The 18,151-nt window shown below is 36.0% G+C and overlaps 1 protein-coding gene across 1 annotated transcript in view; it reads right to left on the bottom strand.

Annotated features, from left to right (window-relative positions):
* The window catches only part of LOC145768856 (sodium channel protein type 9 subunit alpha-like), a 43,370-nt gene that overhangs the window by 13,817 nt on the left and 11,402 nt on the right, over window positions 1-18,151 (bottom strand). The window contains exons 12-31 of the mRNA XM_082580462.1: window positions 16,969-17,091; window positions 15,257-15,370; window positions 14,654-14,851; window positions 11,925-12,101; window positions 11,208-11,337; window positions 10,607-10,735; window positions 9,800-9,963; window positions 8,941-9,091; window positions 8,203-8,306; window positions 7,207-7,341; window positions 6,590-6,763; window positions 6,019-6,195; window positions 4,813-4,983; window positions 4,154-4,332; window positions 3,377-3,575; window positions 2,940-3,041; window positions 2,657-2,759; window positions 2,137-2,333; window positions 1,567-1,740; window positions 539-661 (exon numbers count right to left, since the gene is read on the bottom strand). Coding sequence (XP_082436588.1) covers window positions 539-661; window positions 1,567-1,740; window positions 2,137-2,333; window positions 2,657-2,759; window positions 2,940-3,041; window positions 3,377-3,575; window positions 4,154-4,332; window positions 4,813-4,983; window positions 6,019-6,195; window positions 6,590-6,763; window positions 7,207-7,341; window positions 8,203-8,306; window positions 8,941-9,091; window positions 9,800-9,963; window positions 10,607-10,735; window positions 11,208-11,337; window positions 11,925-12,101; window positions 14,654-14,851; window positions 15,257-15,370; window positions 16,969-17,091 — 3,024 coding nt within the window. The remainder of the gene's footprint in view (window positions 1-538; window positions 662-1,566; window positions 1,741-2,136; window positions 2,334-2,656; window positions 2,760-2,939; window positions 3,042-3,376; window positions 3,576-4,153; window positions 4,333-4,812; window positions 4,984-6,018; window positions 6,196-6,589; window positions 6,764-7,206; window positions 7,342-8,202; window positions 8,307-8,940; window positions 9,092-9,799; window positions 9,964-10,606; window positions 10,736-11,207; window positions 11,338-11,924; window positions 12,102-14,653; window positions 14,852-15,256; window positions 15,371-16,968; window positions 17,092-18,151) is intronic.

Below are 18,151 nucleotides of genomic sequence, written 5' to 3'. Positions count from 1 at the left end.
ATCAATTTCGCGATGTCTTGCCACGATATTCTCCGTTAAATCTTCGTCACACACTTCCTCCCAGCACTGTATATCGTCATCAATACAATTGTATTCATCTCCACCAATTATGTCACTCAATGATGCATCAAAATTGATGTCCTCTACCTCTTCATTTGCTTCTGTGTGTACCGCTTGAAATCACCTCCCAGAAAAATGTGCAAAAAGTAAAAAACGTTAACCATAAAGGCCTATTTTAGGGTGGAGGGTGGTCCGTTTAAGCGTGGTGGTGGTCCGTTTACGCGGGGAAAATTGTACAGAAAAATGGATTTGGATTTGGGACCAGTGCAAAATGGTCCGAATAAGCGGGTGGTCCTATTAAACGTGGGCCGATTAAGCGGGGTTGACTGTATAACATTTAAAACGAGCCCTGTCGCTAGAAGACCTTAGCTGTTGTACTGTAGAGCAACAATAAATAAAACCCATAACATTATTAGGAGGCTAGTATCAAGTAGTTTTTAACGTCAAAAACATAAAAAGTGATGTTGCTAAAACTTACCTTCATTCCCTCAAACCTAGACATAGCTCTCAATGGTCGCAAAGCTCGGAGAGTTCTCAATGACCGGATGCTTGTGATGGAACCTAAACCCATCCAATCGGCAATCAAGCTGATGAGGGAGACCTGCGGATGAAACGTGTTTACTCTTCAGTGAAAACAGAATAAGAGAAGACGGTTGACGATAGTAAAAATTTGAAATCGTGGCCATCACAATGCGGTCAGGATTTGTCTTCTGCACAATAATTCAGTGGAAGAACACCTGGCTTTGCAATGAAGTAATTCAAGATCAGGCAACGAGGGTTCAACTCCTGGCCCGTGCATCTCAGTGGCATGGCTAGAAATACAATTTTAGGGGGACAAAATCAATTGATGGTGGGAAAACATTTTAGTTCTCGAAATAAAGAGTTTGTTAAAAAAAATGTAGCTGCTGATGCAGCCAAGCATTTATGGAACGTCATTCAATATGTAATTCAATGTTATTAAAAATCCATTTGAGGAAAAAGATAAAATTTTGGGGGGCTATTGCTCCCCACCCTCTCCAACTCCCCATGGCTACGACGTCTCTGGTGCAGCTCGGCAAACGTACTGCAATAACAGCTGTTCTCCTACTAGGGGCCCTCAGTAAAAATATTAATGTACAAACGACAATACACTTTAGCCATAAGCAAAAACTTCAACCTTGGTAACCGGATCTAAGCCTACGGTCCAAAAAAACTACAAGTAGACGAAATCAATAATTAACCTTTCAAAGAGGTTTTGCTAGTTCGTCGATAAGGATTCGTTTCTGAACTGAGATGGCACAGATAGGCTATATAGTTGTCTATCCCTATTATTTTTTGATATCAACTATACGTCACATACTCAAACTGTATAGGAATTTCTTAATTTACAAAACACTAATGTATAATTGTATAAAATGCAGGCTGTTCTAATTTGTTTGTCATTTAATAGGAATCGTATAAATTTGTTTTAATTAAAAGACTAAATATATTTAAAGCATCTTGAGGGTCAAAGTCATTGCTACTTACTCCAACTATCAAGAAATCAAGCCAGCACCAAGCATTAGTGAAGTACTTTTTAAATCCATATCCGATCCATTTCAATAACATTTCAAAAATGAATACGTATGTGAATATGCGGTCCGCATATTTCAAAACCCTTCGTAATTCCTTTTTATCTTGATAATGAACATCTTCAAATGCCTGCAAAAAAATAAACACAGATTTTAAATTCTCCGATTTTGCGAATCGTTTTTATCACCAATGCTCTAAACGCAAACAAATAATAATAAAGTAAGAAATGGATTCCATAACCATGTTTCTGCGTGTAGCGCAAAAGCATTCGAATCTTAATTGATAGAGGATATTAGATTCTGATGGAGAAGGTTATACGTCAAATTATCTTTTAATAAAAAATGACATTTAATGTGTCCAAGAAAATTAACTGAACCGAATCGTGTGAGTGATGGTTAAAGTTTAAAATATATTTTTATGTCTTGTGTGAACATTTAGGGTTGCCCTTCATGAAAACATCTATAATATTCATGCTTAAATATAAAAGCACAATCAAAAAGTTAACCTGAATGAAATGATATTTACCAATGCTCCACTACTGAGCAGGATCATCAATATGATAAAGGTCTCAAACCACGTGTGCTCCACTATCCTGAAGCAGATCTTTCTGGCGTTCCACCAGGTCCTGTGGAATCCGTAATCAATAGGAGGATCACAACACGGAACACGGGCGGACCATTTATCCGGCCAACAAGCGGAAGGCTCATCCGCATTTTCCGTTTCTAAACAAAGTAACAGAAGAACGAGTTATGTTTGAACTCGCTTAAAATTGATTTTACAGGCTGCAATATAGAAATTATGTTGGCCTACAATTTTGAAAAAAAAACAGTCTAAATTTTTTGTTGAGATTAACAAAAAAGCAAAAGATTCACACTTAGCAGCTGCTTTGTAAACCGTACAGTCGTTTTAGTTCTTTGTCAGAAGTTCTCAGTCGTATACACGCATTAAAAAGACTAATATGGTTGTTACTTTACAATGAAACGTGCTGCTCTATCTTTTTTCCTGATTAACAAAAGTAAACGTACAAAACTTTCAGCCCACAAACCGAGTGGTAAAGCTTCGCTTTCTTTATTGGTCTGCATTCTTTCGTACTCGCTGTTGCTTATTGATGAAGAAGAGCATGTACTGGTTTCACTTGTGTACGACTTCTACAGAAACAAAAGATTTAACAAAGCTGTAATCAACACAGCGTGACGTGTTTATCCACACTATCAACAGCAACAATTGCCAACGCTTCACTTTGGTAGCCTACATGAAAATCCTAAATGCTGTCAAGTTAGATATATGTTGTGGCTAATCGTTGTTTAAAAGAAAGAAAACTATCATACGTGTATTACCTCGCTGCACAAACTTGAGTTGTCTGAGTCATCATCAGTCCCTTGGTTTTCAAGGTCAGATTCCAAAGATGCTATTGGAACTTTTATTGTTTCCTACGATTAAAATTGTTTTTGCTTCATCCAATTGAAAATTTCTTTGTTTTTTTGTCTTTTCAATTGCATCAAACATATGTTGAAAGTAATTGCCTATGCATCTTATAAGGTAGGCTACTGTATTTTAATGTTCGGATCATCTTGTAGTTGGTGAAACTGGATAAAATAATCACAGTCCTGTTTACCATGATCAAATGAAATCACCAATCACAAAACTTTCTGAAGTGTTTCTTTTGTCAGCAACCCATTACTTTAATCAATTAAAAACACGTTGCTTCAAATTGCAGCTTTCGTTTTATTAATAAAACTTAACCACCTCCAAAATCTCTACTCACCAATCTCAAAGTATCCATGTTTTTCGCCGACCCTGGCGCATATGTAGCTGCTGTGCCAGCTTTAGTAGTTCCTCCAGCGCTACTGTTGCCTCTGCTTTCATCTGGTGACTCCACTAGAACAGTAACAATGTCCGTCTTCCCTTTGTTCATGTGTATTCCATCCGAGGATAATACAGCAGATGGTTTTTTGAAGTTTTTTCTGAAACAAGCCTGGATTGGTTTGTCAAGCTTAAATTTTAAACATAGAAGGAAAGGTTTAGAAATTTAAAGAAAAGAAAAGCAAAAAGGTTGCAAAAATAGCGAGCATATTGAGTGAAAAGAGATGATAGATCTTGCCAGGTGGAGTGCAAGATAAAAGAAAGCAACTTGTGAAATCAAAACTGGTTAATACTTTGAAAAAAATATCTGCACGTATCTCTACGTCTATAGACGTTAAATTAATGACAAAAAGTGATTCACTGGCTCGTTGGGTAAAAACCAACGTAACAGACGTTTTTCTTAAGAAAGCATCACCATTTATATCCCCAAAGTGATAAAATAATAACTGGTACCTAGCTACCTTGCGTGTAGGCCTATATGGCGCTTTGAAGATCGAAAAGTTACTCAACAGTCAAATAAACTCTGTTTTAATGGTAGCAAGAATAATGAATGACAATCAAATAAAATTCTTAACTACTTTTTCTTTCCTTCGATATTGGCGATCATTTCTTAAGATGTGTATCTGTTGTAAGCGAAACTTAGCATAAATGTGCTTAAGGGTTTATTTTCTTAAAGTACCTGCAGGACATCATCAGGGTGTCTTTGCACCTGCGAACATGGACTGCAATGTATGTAAGCCATTTCTGAATCCTCATCTTTGAGAGCTGTACACTATTGGGACCAGAATCTTCTTCCACATCGCTAAAGCTGTCAGCGCTAAAGGAGCTTAGCAGAAGAGCAAGGAAAAGATTCAAAACCTGAAAATAAGATTTCCGATTGATCTTTTTTGAACTAAATCGGTGCTCCACGCTTTAAAAGATTTAATGCTTTTAAGATAGGCTACATCATTTAGAGAGTATTTTGACGGAAATTAGGCATGGAAGAGCTGGAGGAGGCTGTGAGGAATCGAAGGCTGTGGAAGGAGATGGTTTAAAGAGCGACCGAGAATCAAAATCGACTGAGTGGATGATGATGATGATAGCATCATCTACAGTAGAAAACGTTTGTTAAAATAAACGGCAAGATAAAATAATTTGTTTCTCTTTTTCAAATATCTTTTTACAACTGTGATTCATTTCACGTTTCTGATAAAACTATAGAACTTCGAGACGGAGCGTTTCCATTATTCCATCAACAAATGCAAACCCAACACAAGGTTTACAATTATATCGCATAAATTTTATTTTCAGGTATGATGTTGAGATGAAGTGAAAAAAACACCATTCCTTCAAACCCACCACTAGGTTTCCCACCACTTGAACGAGCATGAAGACAGGGACACACAACGCTGACATCCCATCTTCCATCCTCATGCAGTCCCACATGGTCTCTATCCACTCCCCGCACAATATACGGAAGACAATCAAAAAAGAATGCGGAAAGTTCCTCATATGCCATCTGTATTCCTCCTGATACAAAAAAACAAGATTTATTTTCGGTCTTTTTTATTCGAATTGTGAAACCGATACTTGCAAATCAGCTCAAGAAAGTGACTTTCTTGAAGCAATAATCAACATGGAAATTGACCGGAAAATGTTTGCCCTTGTTAGAATGTGTTAGTTTTGCGGCTGAGGTTTTATTGCTAAAGAAAAGCGCAGCCCAGTTTAGTATAGTATGTCTATGAAAGGAAAATCATTTGCGTGCACTATAAACAGATAATTGGCAACAAATAAGTTTGAAAAAAAGTATTTGCATTAAATAGAAAACTATAAAATATGATGCAAATTTGTTTTTCTTTAACATAGTTGAATGACGATATTCTACTGAATCACTTTGTCTTCAATGATCTGCCACAGCAAAGCAGAGTGTGATTTGGTTTTTAGTGTTAGTCTTCTATAAATAGCTTGAGAACTTTAATCACTTTGCTTTACATTATCAACGATCCAATGCTACTCCTCCCAGTTTTTTCGACATGCAGCAGAGAGAAATGGATCAGTTACAATAGAATCTTATCCCATTACGCCCCAAAACTGCTATCACTCTTTATCTATGAAAAATACCAATTTGTCCAAATTGCAAAAAAAAAGCAGGCAGACTGTTGATCATTTGATTTTAGACTGTCCAGTGTCCACGGACTACACTACCCGGTGCTTACAACACTGTTCACCAATGCGGAAACAGTTTTAAAAAACTGTCTTATAGACAACCAGCTTCATGTGTAAAAGTATCATACGAAAAACGTACCACAAGTAGATGGAACAATTCACAGACAACATCACTTCAACGATCAGAAAACTTTACTCTGTCAAACTCGGTTACTGGGTCTGTGTCAGTGGTTTAAACCTTTACTTACCAAGATTAAGCTCTTAATGTTAAACTGCCAGGATTAAGCTCTCCAAGAAGTTTTCTCGGTCCGAGAATAAAGGTTCAATCATTAAATAAATTTTCTTAAAAATTTTACTCAACAATTAAAACACAAAAGTAACAAACCCAAAATGACTTACAGCATTCGGAGCTTCTGTATACATTGGCTGAAAGAGCTGCATTCCCACGACAGCAAATATGAACAAGATTATGATCAGAACAAAGGTTAAATTCCCAAGAGATCCCAAGGAATTTGCAATGATCTTTATCAACATGTTGAGAGTTGGCCATGATTTGGCTAATTTGAAAACTCGCATCTATACAAAAAAAAAACGAATTAATTTTATTTTGTCGTATCCAGACTCACGCCCGGTGATTGAAGATTTAGATTAAGTGAACGGGAAGGCAAGAAGCCAATTTTCATGTTCATCTTTAGGCGTGTCATTAAGCATCTTTTCAAAGACACAGCCGCATGCCTTGAGGGGTGTCGAACCGGCGTCCTTTTGAGTGCCTTACCAAGGCTCCCACCCACTCTGCGATGCAACCGACTTAAATATATCTTGTAACAAACATAACATTTGTGAAGAAAGGGGCGTTCTTCCCGGCTATCAGCACAAGGCTGAGTCTGTCGCTGTCAATTCTTGCTACAAATCGGCTGCCGAGAAAATATAACATTTAATGGAAACTTTTTTTTTTTAACTTTGAACTTACCAATCGAAAGGTCCGAAGAACCGAAAACCAACTAACGTTCTTCAACGGATACTCGAGCAAAGATACCGTGACAATGACAGCGTCAAAGCAGTTCCAAGCTTCTTGGAAATAATTATACGGGTTCAATCCAATCATTTTTATTATCATTTCCGCCATAAAGATGAACGTAAAAGCCTAAACACGCATATCAATATCAGCCTAGGATTAGTTTCATTGTTACTATTATCACTATCATCATCATCATCATCACTATTGGCTACTTTACCATTCATACTGAACAAGTTTGCTAAGTCATCTTTGTTGGTAAATATTTTGACTCAAATAGTTTTGTATTTCGTTTGTAGATTATTATAGATTTTATAAACCATAATTGCCTTTTTTCAATCTTACATTTTTCATGCACTAGCCTGACGATAGGGAAATCAATTTTGAATTAATGATGTTACAAGAATAGCCTAATCGTTAATAAACAAGCAATTTATGCAAGTAAATTGTTATGTAACTATGTTTAATGAATGTATTAAGAAATATATAATGTACGTAAATAACATATACAGTATATAGACTACTTCCGTACACCTCGTGCAAAAGTATTTCGATAACGGTTGATTACATACAGTGTTTCCATCTTTTAATGTTTGTTTGAAGTGTTCGTCTATTGGCTTTTGCTCCAAAGCCATAAAAGCCGTGTTCAAGAGAATGCAGAGAATGATGGCCAAGTCGAAGAAAGGATCACTGCAAATCGTCTTCATCTGAAATTCATGCAATTGACAGGCGTAAACCGAGGAGTATTTTTAAAGCTTAATTTCTTACAGTCAAGAATTTGCACAACATTCTAAAGACATCAAAATGGTTATAATTGTAATTGTGAAGAAAGGGGCGTTCTTCCCGGCTATCAGCACAAGGCTGAGCACTCACTAGTACAGCGAGCAGTTGCGATTCGCTAACCATAACGGTGTAGCTTCCACGCTAGCCATCTTCCACGCTAAATTTGTGGCTAGAATACGGTGCGATACTGATTAGCCCAGCCTCATGGGCGAAACACGTGTCTGTCGCTGTCAATTCTTGCTACAAATCGGCTGCCGAGAAACATAATTGTAATTGTTGTCTTTTTTTTAGTGAAAAATTGGAAATTTCAACGTAATAACCCAGCTACATTGTAAATTGATACAAATTGTATATACCGAAACCCGAAACGCTGCAACCTCGTAGTTGTTACAAATTGCCTTTGTAACTATGGGAACGTATACCCCCTGGGTCAAGACGAGGGTTAGGAGATGTGGTGTAAAGTAGCTTACTAGGAAGTTAAAGTATTGTAGCACTATTGTAGGCTACTATTGTCAGTCACTGTAGTAAGGCCTAAGAGAATTTTTTTATGAAATTTCAAAGAGAACAAGCATAACAAAATTTTCAAAGCCTCAAGTATAAACACTGACTGTAAAGCAATGCAAATAGAATCACACAACTAAATTATTCAACGCAATGCAGGCTCTAGTGAGAAGTGACTCTTTCCACAAAATAAGGTAATCTTTGAAAGTTTAAGGAGTGTAACTTGCAAACGATTTTTTTGTTAGTTGTTGTATGGGCACACGAAAAAATAAACACGTTCTTACACATTTCTGGAACTTAATCCAACATCCACAGCAGTCCCAGATACAATATTTGGTTGTAAAGTACTTCCACCAAGCAGGGCATTTATCTTTGTTGTCGCCCATTTCTAAATACCACAAAGAAATTGTTACAAAGTAATATTTTAATTTTTCTACATCAAAATTTATGAAAATCAATCTTGCGTGGCCTCGTAGTTGAGTCAGAAAAGAACACACTGCAAACCATGCCATTGTATTTACTTCTAGAATAAGAACAACTTTCCTGTGGTCTGTAGAATCATGTAAAGTCTATTTCACTCTAAAAGCGATGTTAGTCCTGTAGTAACACCAATGCACTAATTCTGAAATAAGGTGGCTAAAGATGTTTGCCATCTCCACCTCAAAGATAAAAAGGAAACTTTAAAAATACAGAAAAGTGGAACCCGAAAAACGTGAATCACTTATATTGTTTTGCTAAAAAGCCCTACAGTGTGCAGTGGTGTGGTTAAAGACATTATGTAGACAAGAAAAGCCATACGGCACGCTTCGCTGAAGAGCGCCTAAAAGTCCTCAATTACATTGATGCTACATTTTTTCCCAAACCATTAACAATAAAAGGACCTAGTTTTTTTTATTTACTTTTATACATTGCCGGTTTGGGTCTCTGCTCCTGTCAAACACCTTCTTGCTGATAGCTACTCTTTTATGTTGTGTGGCTTTTGTGTTGTAATAAAGCGCATTGCCGTCTTCACACAGACTTACCGCTTTCCATAATAGACACTTGACTCTGAGTTCTTCTTTTCAAATCTCCTAATTCGTCTTCTGACAAAAAATCGATGGATGACAGCCGAGATCTATGAGTGCAGGGCTTTAGCGTATCCATCTGAATGAGTTCGTACTCAACAGAAGTCGTCTGTAAAAAAACAAAAAAAAACATTAAATCATTTCTAAAGTGTCACAGCTGAATGAGATGTGTAGTAAAACCTTGCTGTTTTCAGTGTTTTCTTGCAAACAATAGCCGTGTAGGCTACTATAAGCAGCACTGTTTTACCATAATATTTTCAATTTCGTTAGGGCAATGGATCATGTGATCATGTTGTACCGTTACGACAATAGCAATGGTCTCTTTAAATTACTTAGGGAAACAGCTTTAGCCTACATCAAAGAAGTCGTAAGTCGTGTCAGTGGTGATTATTGTTTAACGTGGGGGCTCTTAACCGTTTTTTTTGTTGGTGACACTTTGAAATCACCGACCAGTTTTCGTACCTTTTTCTAAAAACAGCCGAAAAGTAATAGTTGTCTACAATCGAAAATGTCGGTCCCGTTAAACAAATACAACATAGCCTCTTACGTCATTTTATAATTAAGTCAAATAATTTAACATCCACGCATCTCCTGGGAACATGTCTCGCACTTCCTGGTGGTGCGTGCATCCCTAGTTAAAACCCAAAGTCTAACGTGCATTCGTATCGTTATCACCAAGTTCCTTCCCTCTCATCGAGGGCTGAAAAGTATGTTACAGCATGATATTTGTGCTTGGCTGTATTTTTTAAATTTTAAAAGTTGTAAGCGTACAATTATGTCACAATAGGTGCATTTTTTGTGACGTTTTATAACTTACATCGTGATCTGACTTTGCTGTTTCCACAACGACCTCAGGCAAGTCGATGTTGTTAGAAAGACTCGGTCTGTTCACCAGTGTCACCATCCCATTACGATCCACTACAGTGCCACTGCTGTTTCGACCTTGGGGAAAGAAGATTTTGCTTTTATCTTGAATTATGTCTATATTCAAACATAAATCAAAGAGAATATTAGAAAATACTCTTTTTGTCGGTGTCTTTTTGCGCGTTTAAGCCCACTTGTATTCGCTTTTAATTATCTCACCTACACCCATGTAGGCTACAATTTGTATATAAAAGACAGGTAAGACACAACAATACAACAGGGTTGAGCATTATAACAATATACTGTATTTTACATATTTGTAAATAATTTTAACAATCGAACGTTTTCGGCTTAACTTAAGCCCTCATCAGGAATCTGAAAATATTTATAAAAATCCAATAAATATTAACTTCTTGAAGATAGCCTAACTATCTAACTTACTATATATTGTTATAATGCTCAACTCTGTTTATTGTTGTGTCTTGCCTGTCTTTGGTACAAGAAAGCAAACTCTCTCCCGAAACTGTGTATGAAAGAGTCCTGCAAATGTAGCTCGCAAAACTACTGTCGCTCAACAATAGAAACAGAATATGTGGTATTAAGATCAAATGCTTCTGTTGACTTTGTAGGCCTCGTGTAGATGACGTTTAAGTCCTCATTATTTTTTATTACCCGACTGTGTCTGTGTGGTAGTTACTGAAGACACGCGCCCGCCCTTTTGTCAAACTTTCTGCATTGTGAAGTAATGATGACGTCATACCTTTTTGATTGGCGTATGTGACGTGTGGGTGGTAGAAGTCATCGTCGTGTTCTGATACTCTTCTACTCGCAACACCGTTTGTGCTCATACGCTCCGACTGTTCATCGTCAGCAAAGTCAGAATCATAACCTACAATAAATGCTTTGTCAGAATTGGATATCTCAAAAAGTAAAATGACTGGTTGATGTAAGTTTTTTGAGATCATAACGTGATTTTCAAATAAGCTTTCAAAATATACAATCTTAAAGCTTAGGCCGAATTTTAAAGACTAAAATGAGTGAAAAATTTAATGTGACCCACCAAGTCTTACGCAATCGAACTGTGGCCCGTGGCTACAAACTTTTGGCAACCCTGCTTTAAACAGAATAAAATAAAAAAAACTTCGTTAAAGTTTTTACTTTCTGCTAGTCAGACTGACTAGGTCTTCTTAACCATTCTGTTTACGTATATCTAGCTTTAGTTTTGGCGGTTTATTGAGCAGTATACGTATAGCAGCTAGCTACAACTGATTATATTTTTTACTTTGGAATTGTAAAATGGCACAATACAAAATAAGAAACTAGCAAAGTTCATTAACATAGATAGTCAGTTTTGTTCCCACCTCTTCCACTAAACAAACTTGCTCCACTTTCCTTTCTCTTCTTAGTTATCCCTCTCAAGTTCTCCAAGCACACTTCGCCGTTAAACTCTCTTTTCTTTACTGCTGGAGAAACTCGGAGACCTTTAAGAGACTCCCTAAAACAATTATGCAATCTTAAGCCATAGAGGTTAATGCACTTTCACTCAATACACTGAAAACAGTCAGTTTCTGTTTCTCAGCTAGATTATACTACAGTACAAGTGAACTCAGATTATCTTGTTATCAGAAGCTCTACAATCATTACAGTTATTAAAAAATAAAGGAAAGTTGATTTCAATAAGTAGTCTAGTTTAAAAAGTTTTGAAAGCTAAAACACATTTGTCTAATATTACAGTCAACATTCATGTTCATATTTATATCTTAGTTGAGGCCTTGAAGCTTATGCAACATCCGGAGCAGCTTTTGGTGGCAGATCAACACTTGACCGATAACTTTAACATGGACAAAGAATACAACATACTGTTATCGAAACTGATCAAAGGGAAATAAAACCAAGGAAGACCAGAACAATATTTCATGCGAAGGGTTTGATCCCTTACAGAGCACAGCCCGGAAAAACCGCGACAGTTTGCTGAGAATCGCCAATTATGGAGACTTTTCATTGATACTATTTTGCATCCAACTGATGTAAAATTAATCATTGTTACTGTTTGCTATTTACATTCAGATATAATTTACTTGCCTTGGAGTAGAGTGTGCGCTCCTTAGAATTCCATGAGGATGTTGCGGAGGGATCAAGGTCTCTGGCTCTTCATTCTCTTGCCTATGGTGAAGTTGAGCCACTGCATCTTTGATCATATCTGGACTTGGAGTTGTCTGAGTAATAATTGGTGGCCCCCCTCCATTCATTCCGATCTGGGAGAGCAAACGATAAACATTTAATGTTTAAACTCCGTTTGGCTTCTGTATTAATGCAATTAACAAAGGTGAAATTTCATACAAAGAAACGCGCAAATAAACCACCCACTCTATTTTTGGTAATGTTGTAGACTTGATACAAAATGGCCCCTACTTCCATTTTAAGTTGTTTTTTTTTAAATCCTACTTTTATAACTTTTTTGTATCTTGCTTTGAGGTTTGTCATGTATAAAGCCAAACAAAATTAAAATTACACAGAATACAATTATGTCAGTTAAGATAAACAGCTGGACCCCGGCGTATTCTTATCAAGGAGTTTTATCAAATTTTGTTAATAACTTCTCATTTTTAGCTTTGTTGATTTAATCTTTCTCTAGAATTAGAAAGCCAGTTGTCGACTTTCCAAACAAACTGGAAAAACTAGAAAGCCTTGTCACATAAAATATTCAACAAAAAGAAAATGTCGTCACCCAAACTTGAACCAGCTTTGCCAGAGCACAGAACGAAAAGTGATCGTTGAACCATAAGAAAAATAAAGGGGCCTACCTTGTTATCGGTCTGTGCAAAATTAACAAAAATACTTTAACTTTATCCTTGAACGGTGGATCATGACTGAATCTTAATATGTCATTAATATTTATAGGAAGAATATTTGTCATTTTATGCTACTTAACATAATTGCAAAAAGTTCTTTATTTTATATTAGACTTTTTGTTTACAAGAACAAGGGGTTCGTAAAAGAAAAAAATCTGCACTTCTTTGACAAGCAGGTTATTTAAGATCTTGTTAATTTATGGCGAGCGAAGTTGGATTTGTTGTTGGATTCCAATAACGTCTAAACATTAAACTGATTAAGTTCGTTTACGTTCTAAGTTGTAATGCTGTATTTTTTCGCATAGACCGTGTCAGCCATTTACATTAAACAGAGTTTGTTTCCCAAAAATAAGTAGTACGTTTACTGTGGAATACGTCTTACACGAAATAAACAAACGCGCAAACATAAGTTCTTGTTATAGTCCTTTTAATATTAATGTTTTTTGAAAATTGTTTTAAATATTTACAAAGTGCAACCCAATGCAGCCGCAACATAACTGTTCAGTTCGCTTTTAAAGTCATGAATCTTTCATGGCTTTCTCATTTACACAGGCGGTCCAATACAATTAGCTGGAGTCTGCACTAAGTTTGCAGTACAACAGTAATCTTACCAGTAGGCTAAATGCAATGTTTTGTGGTTGTTCTTAGGAACGGAAATGTCCCATAACCTGATACGTATGCTTCCAGAGTATGAGAGATTGTCAAGCAAGTAACGTTGCTTTTCACAAAAAGCTACTATTGTTTTACTGCTTTGAATGATCTCTTAATTTTGTTATCCTGATAAGAAACAATCCTTGTTCCCTCAAGAATAATAATTGAATCATACTTGCTCATACTTAATTTCTGAACGCTACATACTTCAGCTATCGTTTGAAACAAGTTAACGGTTCTATGGTACCAGTTATAATCTTAGCTGATGGAAACCATTTGTGGAGCCTTTTAATAATGCAAGAGAAGCCTTTTACCAACGCAGAAGGATCCTTTTACCAATGCAGCAGGAGCCTTTTACCAATGCATCAGGAGTCTTTTACCAATGCAGCCTGAGGCTTTTACCAATGCCGAAGGAACTCTTTTACCATTGTAATAGGAACCTTCTACCGATGTAGAAAGAGCCTTTTACAGATGTAGGAGAAGACTTTTACCAACGCAGGAGGAATCTTTTACAGATGTAGGAGGAGGCTTTTACTAAGTCAGGAGGAGCCTTTTACCAATGTGGGAGGCTGCTTCTACTGATGTAGGGTAAACCTTTTACTAATGTAGAAGGACTCTTTTATCGATGTAGAAAGAACCTTTTACAAATGTAAGAGGAGCCTTTTGCCCATTTAGGAGGATCCTTTAACTGATGTAAGAGGAACCTTTTACCAATGTAGAAGAAGCTTTTTATCTGTAGGAAGAGCCTTTTCTAATGTAGGAAGAGCATTATACAAATCTAGGAGAAGCCTTTTACCCATGTAGGAGTAGCTCGGTGTTCATTGAAACTCATCAGTTTGTCATGAAAAGATTTCACTGATTTTATCCGCATTTTATAAGCTAGTGTTGGCTACCGCAATTTCACTAGGTAGTTACTTAGGTTGGATCACACCTGCTAATGACGTTTATTTTTGTTTTGCAACTCAGTAAGCAGGACAATCTAGAAACCAATCAAAATCTTCACACGGAACGTATGTAAACAAAAAAAAGACTTTTAGGATATTAAAAATGGGCTCATATGCTAAACTTTTGAGGTGATTAACTGTGTTACAACTAGTAATTCAGTCTATTTGCCTATTAATAAATAAATGGCAGCAATTAGTTTGGCTGTCAAAACTCAAACACGAAACAAACAATTAAACCTTGTAAAAACTTTAAAAAAAAACAACTTGTAAACAAATGTTGGTTTGAAGTCACTTTATCGGGACAAGATTTTTTTGATTTAATGTGCACCTTCAGCATCACTTGCATAAAATAATGATCACATCAAAATGAGAGTTTACCTCTACAGCTAGTTTTGAAGCAGTTTGCCTTGCTGCTTCTTCCTTTTCACGCTTTTCTTTCATGGAAGCAGACAGTAATCTCTTTCTCCTTACCGAGTTATTGTCATTGTCCCGGAAGATGGACGCTGGGGTAGGAGGAGTCGAACAAGCGGAGCTTTTTATGGTGGTAGCATGGCTTGCCTAAAATAATAGATGACTCAAGGGGCATATTTGTTGGATTTGAAAGCCTTTGGATCGTTTTAAAAACGTTTTGAATTGTTAAACAGTTTGTTTTATTATTTTTTTATCTTTTATTTTTGGTTTCAAAATTGAATGCGTAAAACTACAAGGATGAAAAACAACTGTATACTGCTGTGATTTTTTTTATAGTCGGCGGTTGATATACCGTCTACAACATCCTAAATAAACGCTTAAAAGGTCTGCATAGGTCTGCATAGGTTTTTATGAAATGCTAGTAGCTACATAGGTAACGGCGGTCGATATACTACCAACACAGCATGATAAAAAAATGTTATCTGCATACGCAGCATATCTGCATTGGTTATTATGAAATGTTAGTACATAGGTAACATGCGCATTTTTTACCCTTCGACTTTGAAGTCTAACTTCTGATTTCCTGACGGCGTCCAGCATTGATTCTAGCTGTTGCTTCTTCTTCAAGCACAGGGCTTTTTTACGTTCTTCCTCTGCAGCAATTATCTACAAAACATTGGTCTATTTGTAGTAAAAATATTTCATAACATATTTGGAAAATATAATCCTTCCTGAACAGCAGATTTTATTAATTCAGCAAGAACCTCTGTCAATCTTAATCTTAAATATTAACATTTTATAGTTTGGAATATTAGACAGTAATGGAAAGGCTAGAGCACATGGAAATAAAGTGTGAAAGAGAAAAATCCTTATTGGAAGAAGCCCAGAATTAGTGTATTTTCAAAACGGTTTCTTTTTTAAATTATTTTCAACTTTATACGCTAATTTTCGTATGCATGGCATTGGATACTTTACCAATATTAATTTTGAACTTTAAAGTATGTTTGGTTCTACCACACACTCTCAAATTGGTATAAACGTAATTAAAAAAAAAAAAAAAAAAAAACGAAAAAGAAAATAAATATAGGAAACTCATCATTCTGAAAATATCAGTAAAGGACCGAGTGAATCATACTATGGCATGCATGCGGCAGAAATAGCGCTGCATCATTGAGACCCAGCATTCAGCAAACGGTGACAGCTGTGTGCCGCTTTATTTCTTTGCCGTTGGTTGCCGATGTGCATATGCAGTTGTGATAAAAATGAGAGTTTGGCTTTTTGAAATGTTTGTTAAGCCATAAGTTTGGATTTTGCAATTTGAGAACTTAAAATAAGTTTGAATTTTCAATGGGTTGATCTGGTCACTTGTTTGATAAGAATGCTACAAATGTGAAAGTCAAAACTGGATTTGGTTAACATCTAAACAAAAAACGTGTTGTGATAAACGGAGCTCGGTGGACCTTGGCAAAGAAAACTTTTTGTTATTGCTAACTAATAAGATTTTGTTGCCTTGTTCAATCGATACAGAAAAATGCAATTTCGAGACCCCGTTCACTTTAAGAACTACAACTAAGCCATGCATAATTCAGTTTCTTTTATAAGCGTGCTACTTTGCAAATGCTAGCCAGAACTTCAGATATTGCATTTTAAGGGAGAAAATGCTGTTCTGGCAGTAGCCAAATTTTCTTACAGTGGGATACAAAAAAAGTCTATTGATTTCTGTGGTAAAATTCTTTACATCTAATGGAACCTTAACTTGGCCAATTTCTTATCGATCGAACAACTTTCAAAACCATTCAGAGTCAAAGGTTTTTCTACGAGAGTAAACCAGTTATCATTCACGTCAGTGTGACCTAAACTCTGCTAAAAAAAGGAAAATCATCTTTGCTTTTCTTTGTTTTGGCCACAACCAATTGCGAATTACAGCTATGATCTTGGCCACAACAAAACTTTGGGTCATTAACTGCCTCAAGTTTATATAATCGGCTATATTTCAAAACAGATACAGTAGCCTACATACCCAGAAAAATAACCTGTTTGGAAGATAGGAAATCACATAAAAAAACAATGGATTCCAACGTGGAGTCTAAATACCCTTCGGAGGCCCCAGAAATGTTTTAAAGGAATTTGTTAATACGTTTCTTTTAATGCGATCTGTTAAAGTTTAGAAAAATTGTTATAATTTAAACACTTTATGGCCACTTAAATTTGTAACTCACATTGATTGTACAAACTACGAACAATTCATGATGGATTTATTTTACCTGATGTTGTTCTTCATAAGCCATGGCCACCACCGCTAGGATTAGGTTAACCAAGTAAAAGGAACCAAGAAAGATTACCACCATAAAGTAAAGAAGGTAGATTTGTCCGTTTGCCCGCAAAGTCTACATAATTCATAATAGAGTCAGAAACATGTGCTGCACACTGTACAGCCTAAACTATACACAGTAGGTTTTGCCAATGTAGGTTCAACAATCATATTCACTAAATTTTTCTGCACGAAACCAGCAAGTGCTGTTTTAAAATAACGCAACCAGGTTTCAACCTCATGAAATATTTAAAACCTGTGCACAGAACTGTTCGATGAAATAAGTGAACTGTTTTTGCGCTTATAGCCTTTTAAATTGTTCCCAAAAGAGCAGTAATCGAGTGCTTCACGCGTGAAAGAAGCGATTGCACAAAAAGAGTCTTCAAGTGAGTCTGGAAAAGCATTTTTAAATATTCTACTTGCCAATTCAAAGCTTAAAAAAATTAAAAACGTGTTATGAAAAGCTGAGGTGCATGTCGAAAATAGAATTTCTTTGGGTTATATTGTGTGGAACAACTTTCAGTAAGACATTAACTTAAACGGAAATATCAATCATCGTGTTTTTCTTTTCATAACCTCGATACTGCAAGACTATAAAATCTTATGTGTAAAGTTTTTCTTCAAAAATAAAATATAGTTTCATGGTTTTGCTGATCAATTGCTTTAAGTATAGGCTACACGCAATTTTATGCTGCGGAATAATATGCTAAATTTCGCCTTAATAGCACGGAAAGTAAATTTGTTGGCACATGTTTAGAGCCACTAACCAAAAATAGCTCTTATCCAAAAATTAAATTTCTTTTTTTATTATCTGTTCAATGTTAGCTACACTATGGCTGAACATTCAGTTTAAAACCAAAATGAATCGAAACGGTAATTCATCTACTTCAACACCAATGCTTTGAGATGTTAAATCAAATACGTTTTAAACCATATGGTTGGTTTATTTCATTTTATAAATAACTAGCAATAAATCACAGCAGCCTTTTATCTGAGAATTCTGAACAAACAGTCTGGATTACATTAAATATTTAAAGTCATGACTTGTTGCAGTATAAATATTGATTGTAAATTGTGAAATAAGACGCTACTATAAAAGGCTTTGCAATTTCAACGAATAACAGAAAAATTACTAA

The sequence above is a fragment of the Aplidium turbinatum genome, chromosome 4 (assembly GCF_918807975.1).
Source record: "Aplidium turbinatum chromosome 4, kaAplTurb1.1, whole genome shotgun sequence".
Classification (NCBI taxonomy): Eukaryota; Metazoa; Chordata; class Ascidiacea; order Aplousobranchia; family Polyclinidae; genus Aplidium; species Aplidium turbinatum.
Note: the sequence above shows the minus strand (reverse complement) of the source record. Positions and strands in the feature narration are given on the sequence as shown.